The sequence below is a fragment of the Scomber scombrus genome, chromosome 3, assembly GCF_963691925.1.
Source record: "Scomber scombrus chromosome 3, fScoSco1.1, whole genome shotgun sequence".
NCBI classification, from domain to species: Eukaryota; Metazoa; Chordata; class Actinopteri; order Scombriformes; family Scombridae; genus Scomber; species Scomber scombrus.
In genome coordinates this window covers 11,501,861-11,513,510 of record NC_084972.1, presented here as the reverse complement: position 1 = coordinate 11,513,510, position 11,650 = coordinate 11,501,861, and the positions used below count along the sequence as shown (strand labels likewise).

The 11,650-nt window shown below is 42.9% G+C and overlaps 1 protein-coding gene across 6 annotated transcripts in view; it reads left to right on the top strand.

Moving 5' to 3' along the window:
• Nucleotides 1-200: 200 nt before the first annotated feature.
• Nucleotides 201-11,650, top strand: part of celf4 (CUGBP, Elav-like family member 4) — an 88,951-nt gene continuing 77,501 nt past the window's right edge. For all 6 annotated transcript variants that reach the window (XM_062416560.1, XM_062416563.1, XM_062416562.1 and 3 more), the window contains exon 1: nucleotides 201-867. In XM_062416560.1, coding sequence (XP_062272544.1) covers nucleotides 585-867 — 283 coding nt within the window. In that variant the 5' untranslated portion in view covers nucleotides 201-584. The remainder of the gene's footprint in view (nucleotides 868-11,650) is intronic.

The following is an 11,650-nucleotide window of genomic DNA, read 5'->3' as shown; positions in this document are numbered from 1 at the left end:
CAGAATACCCTGGGTTTGACATATGCCGAGTTTATAACGGCCCCTCTTTACTGAAACATCCCCGCTGTACAGGCAGAGATTGAGCCGACCCTGTCCGTTTAAACCGAGAAGACACCCATACCGACTCCTCAATGCAAAAAAATAAAAGGGTGCCAAGAAGCTGGGACGAGGGAACGTGGGTGTAAATAGACAGTGAACGCTCTTGGTCTCTCTCTCTCCCTCTCTCTCTTCTATCTCTCTCTCTCCCTCCCCTTCTATTTCTCTCTCTTTCTCTCTGTCTCTCTTTTATGAAATCAATGAACGAGTTATTGGGTAGGACATAAGTATAAGGAATCAAAGCCTCCACCGGGACCAACGGCATTGCGCGCTTTTGATATGCGTCTTCGCCAAATGCTACATGTGTTTTCACATCAATGTAAATATTGGCTTTGATAGGACGAGAGCGGAATCAGCTCTGGCACGGCTTGGTCTCGGAACCAAATTTTGACCAAGACTTCCACCAGCTTTTTTTCAACGTAAAACGATTCTTCATCATCACCATCTGCTGCTGTTGTACCCATCCCAACTCACTGGCCGGTCCGAAGATGGCAACTTTAACCAACGGGCAGGTGGACGGCGCGTTGCACGGTGTCGGTGTCGGTGTGGTCTCCGCCAGCACGAACGGGCTCGTGAACGGATTAAGCCACAGCCACAGCCCGGCGGGCTGCCCGGCCACCATCCCCATGAAGGACCACGATGCCATCAAACTCTTCATCGGTCAGATCCCCCGCAACCTGGATGAGAAGGACCTCCGGCCCCTCTTCGAGGAGTTCGGCAAGATCTACGAGCTCACTGTGCTCAAGGACCGCTTCACAGGCATGCACAAAGGTGGGTTATGCCCATATCCCTGAGACAACTATGAAGCTCTACTTGTTTTTGTCAGCGTGAAATCTGTCACACATTTGTGAGCGTGAGGAACATAAATCATGCAGGATTTAATGAGTAGAACTGCGCGATTGTTGGCAAATTGTGCAATTTTCTGTAGAGCTGAAACCTGAATGACTTTGTGCATGTTTTTGTCAGGATTTGTGACACCAAACAAAAAAAAGATTATGTTTCCTTTGTTAGACATGTCTGTGGATCTCTTCAATTCAGTGCTTCATTTTCTACCTTATTGAGCAAGCATATCCAAGCATGAGGGTGTCACGAATCGGGAGTCACGACGGCATGAATTTATGTAGGGTGATATTAGGAGGAGCAATGTTCCTGTTTGAACAGTGTGTATGGGAGTATTCACACATCTAGTCCAGCGGTTGTAAACGTGCTTTCATTCACTACAGTGCTAAATCCAGGCCATTAACCTCACGTTTTCACGTTGCAATAGCGGGAGGCTGTGTTTGATTGCCCGCAGCACCGTACACTCTGTTGCCCGTAACTCTGTGTGTGTGTGCGTGCGTTTGTGTGCGTGCATGTGTGTGCGTGCGTACTTGCGTGCATGTGTGTGCGTGCGTACTTGCGTGCGTGTGTGTTTGTGTGCGTGTGTGTGTGTGTTTCAGATGGGGTCTTGGTGGTGAGGGGGCGGTCGCGCGTGCACGTGTGTACGCACGTGTGCAACACAGAGGGAGTGGGCCTGTGAATATATTGTAGCCTACTTTTGTACAGATTTTCAGGTTTTGCCAATCGAGTTGTCCCTCCTCCCTCTTTGGGGATACAAATTAAAGTACAAAACAGGACAGCCAATAGAACACTTAAGGTGGTGAAATGTATTTTAATTAGATGCAGAATTTTCTGACTTTACACAGCATATTGCCTTGCTCTATCTTTAAAACTTCTCCTGACTGACACATAATGATGTCAATGAATTAAATAACCGTAAACTTTTGCTGTAACACTGTTACATGGTCTTGTGGTGTAATATTCATGTCCAGCCTTTTGGTGCAACAGGAAGGATTGTGCTTTAGCCCTGGATTTTATTTTCTGCTCTCAAGGGAAGGGTTATTCTCTGCAAATCACCATCTAATGAGAGGTCACTAATTGATCCGCTATACCTGCAGGACATCTCCCAGGGGAGCAAAGTACATTAAGAATGAGTTATCACTTTATTTGGGACCCCCCTTCTCCTCTAAAGCACCTTTCTGCCCCCATGTAAACAATGTGTGACATGCACCATGTGTCAGGAAATGATTATGATATACAAATAATTCCAGAGGGCAGAGACTGTCTGCAGGCATGGGGGAAAACCAAAGAGGTGGAGAAGGAAAGTATGTCTGTGTGGGTGTAGGGTGCGTGTGTGTGTGTGTGGGGGGGGGGGGTTATCTTTTATTAATAGCCCAGCTGTAGTAGCGACTCCCTGTTGGACAGTTAATCACCAGTGGCCCCAGAACTATAGGCACGGCTCGCCAGCTGATTCTAAGAACTGTCTCCTCACAGCGATATACGGCCCTGCTTCCTGGGCTGGGCCCCCGCTTTCATTAGTGAGCCCCCGCTGCGCTCATATTTTAACTAGCTGGAGGCACTAGCTACTCCCTGGCTCACTAGCTCACTGCAAGCTGTTTGAAGGCCGCATTCCCTCCACAAATTCTTAACACCTTCCTGAGGTTTCCATAGACGCTTCCCAAATTAGCAGTAAAAGACAGCTCAGCCCACAATAACAGGCAGAGTGAATGACTGTGTACACTGCTGTTATATCGGTTTTTATTGAAGGGGACACAGTGTAACATGAATCCAATGTCGTAAGCTGTCACAGCAAGAGGTTGAGACAACATTTAAATGCAAATATATAAATATTCTGGGGAGAAATGATGAATGCTCTATTTTTTCTGTGTCTTGGCTGGTATGGGAGTTTAAAAGTCAAAGCCATTTCTTAAATGCTAATGTTGATGGCAATTTCTTGTTCAAACATCCTCAATGCAGTCTTCTGCATTTCAAATGGTCTTTTTACATTTTGCACAACCTCAAATTTATAAACGTACGTGTTTCACATACGTGTTGCAACAGTCTTTCACCACTCATCCCTCTCCGCTATTCCCTCAGCTCCTTCATTCTGTTTGCATTTTTCAGACTCCTGCCATAGAGAGTTAAACCAAGGGCTTGATGACCCTTTAAGGTGTGAAATGCTCCAGTGGAGTGAAGTCTATAGAACTGCCCACCAGAAAACTCTCTAGCCTTCCCTATTTGTCTCTTCCACTCTGCTCAATCCATTTCATCCTTTGCTTTCCCTCGTTCTCGCTTTGTCTTCACTTTATGTACTTGCACGGACACGTTGCTTGATCACGACAGTGCATCATGTTCTATAATGCCAGTAGTACAAAGTCTCTGCTTGAACTGCAGATTGTAGATGACTGACTTTCATTTCCATTACAAATTTGTTCGGCCTTTTTTTTTGTTCTCTCTCTCTCTCTCTCTCTCTCTCTCTCTCTCTCTCTCTCTCTCTCTCTCTCTCTCTCTCTCTCTCTCTCTCTCTCTCAAATGGCACATACTTGGTAGCTGTCATCACTAACAATGCAATGCCTGATACTGTTGCATTCATTTAACTTTACACAAAGAGACACTTTTACAAAGAAACAAGCATGTTCTCAGCTAGATAATACAGAGCTTTTTCTGCTACGGCAGGTAATAAAAGGCCTTGATCCTTTTCTACTGTACATCAGCAGGCCTAAAGAAACAGCCTTTGCTATGGTAATGCTACCTTGGAAGAAAAAGACCCCTATTATTGCCATTGTCAGCCGTGCCTGTGATACTATTGCCATAACCCTCCCCATAATGACTCCATGTATCACTAGTAATCTAGTCTTTAGGATTCTGTCCCCTTGGAATGGAGGGGTGGAAGGAGCAGGGTGGAGGGGAGCACGGGACAGGGGTCTGCAGAGGCTTGGAGCGGGCACAGGGATACCAGTGCAGGCCTACATTCTCTCAATGATTTTATTTCTCTCCCCTCTGCGACCGAGCCATGCTAATAGAGGCCATTTATAACGGTCACTGGCTGCTGCTGCTGCTGCTGCTGCTATGAAGCACAACGGCTGAGAGGCACGGTTAGCACAAAGAGCCAGCCCTTTCTCTTTCTCCTCTCTTTGGCAATGCAGCATGGGAGGTGGGGGTCTATTGAAGAAGAGAAGGTGTAGATATGATTGCTAGCAGTATTCATCAGCCTGATTTCATGTAATAATCGCCAGAGCAATTGAGCTCTGGTGATACAGGCTAGACATTTAATAACTAAAGGTGTTATCTGTTGTTTACTGTTATCATATTATCAGGCACTGTTGTGTTCCTGGCCAAATCTTTATTATCTACATCTTCGTTTTTCCAAACAAATGCAAATGCAACTGTCACCAAGTTTGTTTTACTGCCGTTGTTTCATTTAATGTGAGCAATATATTTGTCCTTGGTCCAAACTAAATACATTAACAACAGCTTTCTCCATAGGCTCAGACAGTTAAAGTAGTTACAAAGCAGGCGAGTCGCTCAAAGTCAAAGCGAGTGTTGAAACTTAATTTACATTTGGGTCAAACACTCCATTTTGACCTGGCAAATGATGTAAACAAAATGTCACAGGTTGTTAGTACAAATCACCTCCTCCTCTTCAGTGAGAGAGGACCATCAGCTCACTCAGACTGTCGGGATTAATGATAATACCTTGGCTGTTGAGCCATTTTGTAATTTAATATCAATACTTCAGAAAAGGGTTATATGATCATATAAGGTTTAATATGTTTGAACAAGTGGAGATACAGTGTAATGACCAATAGTAATCTTGTTTAAATTTACCCACACTGCAGATGGCTTATGCTACAGATGAGGGCTATAATCTGTGCTGGTCATAAAGGGAGTTATGGTTTCCTCTGAACGCCTATGGTTTTGATATTTTAGCCCTTTTAACTGAATATGTCAGGGAGGCAGGTTCAGAACAGATTATTGGATTTATCGTGTTTGGTAAGGCCAGGAGTCATGATGCCAAAAACATGAAAGACTCAAGCTGTGTTTTATTGAAGGCAATTAGGTGTTACAGGTTGTCATTAGAGAAGTACCATCTGCAAAAAAAGAAAAAGACAGATAAAACCCAATTTGGCTTTGAACAAAAGGAGAAAGAAGTGTGTTTTTGTGTGTTTTTTCGTCCTGCAGGTCTGCGTTAATGCAGCATGCATTCTGGCCGAAACATTTCACTCCCGTTGCATCATCCTCTCTGTGGGATCCTTCTCTCTCCTCCTCTCGCATTTGGTTTGGGATGAGTGTGTGTGACTGTGTGTGTGTTTATGTGCTCCTCTGCTCCTCCCCTGGCCCAGAATACTCTACTCAGCTCAGCTCAGAATGTGCGCTCAGGCCCCACATTGTGCCCGGTTTCTATGAAGACGCATCGCAATTGATTTCGAGTGTTTTGTCAGAGAGAAAGGCAACATGTGTCACGGAGGAGGTCGCTTCTCACCAAAGTACACCCGACCACAGGCGCCACACAGCACACCCACCGCCCCTGTCCTGGAAGAGCCTAGAACTGCCAAGCAACAAGAGGGAAACAAGAGGCGGAGTCAGAGCAGGGAATACAGTGAGTCTAATTTGTCAGGAGGACCGTTGTCAAGGCAGCACTGCCGCTGTTGTCCATTATTATTGGAGGGGACTGTCAGATGGGGGCCAGCTGATGGCCGAGCAGGGAGCCAGTTAGTCACAGTGAGAGATGACCGCATGAAGCCAAAGGAGGGAATGCTCACGGAGCTCCTGCAAGGATTAGCATGCTAACAGCAGGTTTGGAGTCATGAGGCCTGTCAGGGAGGTGGAGCCCTCTAGCTCCTCTGACCTCAGCGGTCCTCTCATTAAAACCGCTGACCTTTACATACACACAGAAACGGAGAAAGAGAGAGAGAGCGAGAGAGATCATGTAAAGGGATGGCAATGTCTACCTATTCATCTCATCTCACTCCCTAAAGACTGACTGAAACTAGATGACATACATTCAGCAGCTCTCAGAATTTGCAAGTTCGGTCGTGCTTTTAAAATGACTATTGATAGAAATTAAAGAAGTACATTATCATTTACCAGACACTCGATTTGCTTCACAGAAAACTTTTTTTATGCTAATAGTTCAGGAGCACTTGTTCCTCTAGTATCATAGAGTAAAATGGTCTAGTCAGCATGTACCATGTGTTACCGCGTAGTTAATGGTTCCGCGTGGCAAAGTCATGGGTCACTGTGGACGGCAGTGCTGACCTGTGGGGAAGCTCAACACTGAAGATTTGTGGCCATCGTTACAGATCATAGAGGCAGCTGATCTCAACAATTTTCGCATAGATAGATAGATAGATAGATAGATAGATAGATAGATAGATAGATAGATAGATAGATAGATAGATAGATAGATAGATAGATAGATAGATAGATAGATAGATAGATAGATTTTTTTGGGTGGGCATTTTATTTCTTTATCCCAGGTCACAAATTTGGATATCAATATTCTGATACACCACACATGAACATGATCCATGAAGTTTCCTAGATTTTCTAAGGCAAAACATCTTTAAAGAATGTACATGTGCAACAAAAAAAGCGTTTTTGTTTTGATACACTTAACCACTTTGGCTGATAGCCCAGAGCTGGGTTAAAATAAAGTCTGCCTTAAATGTTTAATCAACATTTGGCCTTTTGTTTTCCATAAAGAGAGGCTAAACAACTTGCACTGGCTTCCCTCTTTTTTCCTCTTTTTTCCTTAGTCTTGCTTTCCTATTGCCGTGTTCATTGCCCCGGTGTACTATTCTTTCAGAAGATGAAAAAAAAATCCTTTTTTTGACACATGCTCCTTGGAGAGGTAAATATTTTCTGTTTTCCAGGTTCTTGCATCAGCTAAGTATTATTGTGCCTTGTGTTACATTTTTTAAAAAGTTGACGCTTTGGGCCTCTTGAATCTTTCAGCTACCCTGTTCTGGCAGGGTAGCTGAAAGGGTGGCCAGGTGGCCGGTTCTGGAGATGGGGAATGCAATTCTTTGGAAATGTTGGAAAGTCTTACATGCTGTTTGTGAGTTGTACTTTTGTTTTGTTCATGATTGCATTTATTTACGTCTGTATTTGTAATAATATGTGAAAAAAGAGGCTTGCTTTTCTTTTCTTTTTCTTTTTTTTCATTTTCTTTTTTTTTGCTTGATATTAATTTTTTACAGGTTTTTGAAAACTCACTGTATTTCAGGAGGTTAGAGGGTGATTAAGAACTTCATGTAGTATTCATGTAGTTTCACCCATACTGCCAGTTAACCGCAGTGTATTGGTAGTGAGTTGAGGCTCTTTGTTATTTAACTCCATATGCTTTCCACTTTGTTCCATATCTGGAGCTCTTAAATCTGCCATGCAATTAGCTGGGCATTGTGCTCTGTATGTAGTTGTTCAATGTAAAAGGCTTAAATACCATTTCCTTTGTTCAGCAGTCAAAAGGTTATGAATCTCCTCTGTGTGTGTGAACTTGAAAACTGGTATTTTGTCTTTTGGATTAGAGCTACTGACTCCTTTTATCAAGCTTTGTACAGTCAGGAGCCATTATGAATGATGGGGAATATTATAATAACCGTCCCCAGCATCTGTGTGGGTGCAGTATATGTGTGTGTGTATATACATTTTCTCTGAATATTTGTCATATTTTGTCATGTGTGTGTGTGTGTGTGTGTGTGTGTGTGTGTGTGTGTGTGTGTGTGTGTGTGTGTGTGTGTGTGTGTGTGTGTGTGTGTGTGTGTGTGTGTGTGTGTGTGTGTGTGTGTGTGTGTGTGTGTGGCGCGCGTGCGTGCCCACTGTGGAGGAGAGTAATGTGCAGGCCTCAGGTCATGCAATTTCAGCCCTCACCAAAGTAATGCTTTATAGTAACTGTCTGTGTTTAATAGTAATATATATATTGTTGGGTCCAAACCTGACTCAAACCTTCAGTGTGCACATGAAAAGGGGACCAGCTGCAGCCCTCTGCTGCAGAGGCTTTCCACGAAGAAATAGCAGCATGACACAGCAGCAATATGAAAAATAGACCTTAAGTTTGTCACAGCTAACTGTGGCAGTGGCCCATTAATGCATTTCCAGCAAGCATTAATTCTTGTTAGATATTTTTCTCCAACTGTCTTTTACTCTTTTTAAAATCCATCTAATGCATGTAAACAAATATTTCTTCCCCAATATCTGTGTGTGTTCTACAATGTTCTCAAGGTCAAGTTCTGTTTTAATATCACAGAGAAATGAAATCATTACCTTGCTGTGACAATCCCTCAGTATTTCTCCAAACAGTAATATCGGTTCTTTCAATTACCTTTTTAGCCCATATATATAAACTAAACTAATCATTCACCTTTGGAGATTTATGATTCATAGAAATTCGAATTGATGTTTATTTTCAACCAAATTACTAAACATAACTCAAAGTGGCATATCTGGGTCTGCCTGCTGGGATACTCTAAAGCAGGGTTTACATGAGTCTTGTACTATTTGTCCCAGACAGAGCGCACGTCAAAGACTGTTGAGCATGTGTGACTTGTCAGGCCAGACACATATTTAGCCTTCTCTGTATGCATGCATACAATCCACTGTGCTATGCGATGACTGCCAGGTTTGAGTGTCCCTGATTCAATTCACTTTCTTCCCATCTCCCTTCATGCCTATTTCATGTCCCCAATTAAAAATGCACCACGTTGACTTGTAAAAGGAAGGTGGGGATGGAGGTTAGGGCTTTTCAAAGATCCCTCTCAATTATTCAAGGCCAAGTTTGATTCAGAAAATGGAGGAGGATTAATAAGTCATGCAGAAGTTTTCGAGGGTTTGGGTGGAAAATGTGTTGTAAGATGTTCTGGTGAAATTAGCAGAAGCATCAACCAAGACGAGATGTTTGTTGTAGATTAGGCCTGGGAAATGTTGACTGGCAGAGTCAGCATCCTATTGTTCAAACTATCAGAGAATATCTAAAGTTAGCAACTCAGTTCAGAACAGTTTCTTAATTGTTATATTTTATACTGAATGTAAATTTCTTGTTAATAAATATGCTAGTTTGCACAGCTCTGAGTGGCATAAGGCATCAGATCTGCTTTGAGTTTGTATTTCAAATGTTATATTTGTTTCTGCCTACCCACTGGGTGCATTTCTTTCCAGTTTCATTCCCCCAAAACTGTGCAGATCAGTGCTTTTTGCTATCAGATATTACCATTCAAATCATATTGGCATCACATGGAGTGAAAGTACATCAAGGCTTTATCCTATCCTGCTGGTTGGAGAGCAGATAGACCAAAACATATCGCTGCAGAGGGAGATGGTGCAAGAGTGCGTAAAACGACAAGGAGCTCAAGACAGAGAGCGAGGGAGAGGGGGAGAGAGAAGGAGAATTAGAGAGATGTTGAAACATGGATGATGTAAGAGAATGCGTGAAAAGAGGCGAGGGAGATCCATGGAGGAGAGTTCGGGTTGGCAGGGGTGGGGGGGTGGGGGTTGCACACAAAGACAGAAAGAAAATATCAAGAGGCAGACAATATAAAGAGAGAGAGAGAGAGAGAGAGAGAGAGAGAGAGCAGAGATTGTAAAGAGAGGTACAGACTAAAAATGGAGGCACCGGGAGATTGTTCAATGACAGGCACGGGGTGAGCAAAAGGAACGAAAGAAAGAGGGAAGAGGCTGAAAAGGAAAGACTGTAAAGCAGGCAAGGAAATCGACAGAGAGAGAAGTAGAAAGAGTGAGGGAGTCCCAGAGACAGATGTCGCCCTCGCTGGCCCCGGCAGATTGATAGCTTCTGGCCCAGTTCCATGCCAGGCTCTGACCCCTCTGTCCTCTGCTGTAATTTATAGGCTGCGTTTTGCCAGATTTAAGCACTACTCTGTGGCCATCATGGCTCGAGAAGGGAGAATGACCTTCCTGGGATGGTAGCAGAATTAGACCCCTGCAGCTCCCAGCCGCCCCGGGGGTAAATAACCAAGTGCCCTCCCTATTAGCAGGCTCTCTGACAACATGTTAACGGGACAGGTCTCACTGAGTGTTTGTCCTTTTTCTTCTGCATATGTTAGCTCCTGCAGTTTGTTGTTATGTGTTTAAATATGTGAGGGTGCAGCGGTGTGGGATTTAAAAGTTTTTGTGTTTGACATCTGCAAGAATAGATGACTGTGCAGAAATAGTTCCTTGCTACATATTAGTGCAGCCATCAACTCACTGTAGTGGACAGCTTGACCACCTTCAAGTTTTGCTCTCACGCAACAACAAAGTCTGAAAAAGCCACCAATTTATAACCAACTAAGGTAAAAGCACACTATAATTTTTACTTCAATACTTATTGTTGCATTTGTTCGAGATAGAACAGAGAAGCACATAAATCTGTGCATGTATCAACAGCAGTACCACCAAATATAACAGCTGTGGTTTGACCTTTTTGATAAATTAGTTGAAGGATATAATATTGGTTGCAAAAGGAGAGATAAAATCTAGAGAATTACTAAATGACTGTTCAAGTGCACTGTAGGTGTTTGTTATTCATCATGAGCTGACTCAAAGTCAGTGTCAAAAACGAGAATCGAGAAATGTTCTAGTTAAAATAAAATGATATAATAATGTTGGTCAGCTAGGTCAGTAATGAATGCAGTGTATGGATGAGTGTAGTGTGTGATGCATGCAAACAAAACACAAACCTTTAACCATACTGGCTGGTGAAGGCCTGGGAGGAAGAGAAGAGAAAGAAGTTAACAGGAAGCCATTTCAATCGGCTGAGGCCTAAACTACACAGGTGTAGGTCGTTTCCTGATGTCCTCTCCAAGTCTGGCTATTGGGTTCTAAGCCAGGAAGCTAAAACAATCACACAAGCAGAAGGAAGAGAGAGGGACTTCATAAATTTCATATGAATGTGTGTGTTTGTATCAGTGTCACCGAGGGCCAGATTTGAAGCCTTTTATAACTCTTTTAAAACACAGATAAACCAAACTGGAAGCACACAACATGCATCCCCTCTCCTATATTTATACTGTATGCGTTTACAGGAGGAAGATCTTCTGCCTCAGGGGTATATTAACAGAAGGGTGAGGTGGCTCATTCTGCTGAAATAATTAAAAAGTGCACTGAACAAGCTCAACACAACGTACAAACAAAAGTGAGCAATAGCAAATAACAAACAAATACAACACTTGACAATATTGTGTGGCTGCAGTCATTCAATTTAACTCGGCTGCTGATGCTCTATGGTGAATGCACTCTTATAGTAATTTACATTTCATTTTTGTAATAATCAATCTTTTCCTTAAGGTGTTTTTTTATGCCATTCAATCTCATTTTTCATTCCCTCTGAAGTTTATTTAACTCCTTTATATTATATTTTGATAAACCTTCTTCTATAAATTATTTTATAGAGTATTTTATTTCAGTATTAAAGAATTTTGATCTCTTTTCTTTTTTTCTTCTTGGGTCTTCAGATCACGGAGTTGCTCCTTCACAGAATCCGCCAGGCCTTGTTAATTATCGTATCATTAGCTGCTGCCTTTCGTAACTCAGGCATTCATTTCAAATTGGATGAAAGGCGCAGCACAAGTTTGCACTGCAGTTTCTTATAAAGTAAATATGGCCTTGTGTGCATCCAGAGTGTACCCTCAAGTATACTAACTTGGCTGGCTAGCTGGTGGGCTCAGCTGGGTTTGTGCTTGGCCATTCAGAGCGCTACCTCAATGCACAAATCAGCCCAGGGAATGATCTGGACAGAAAG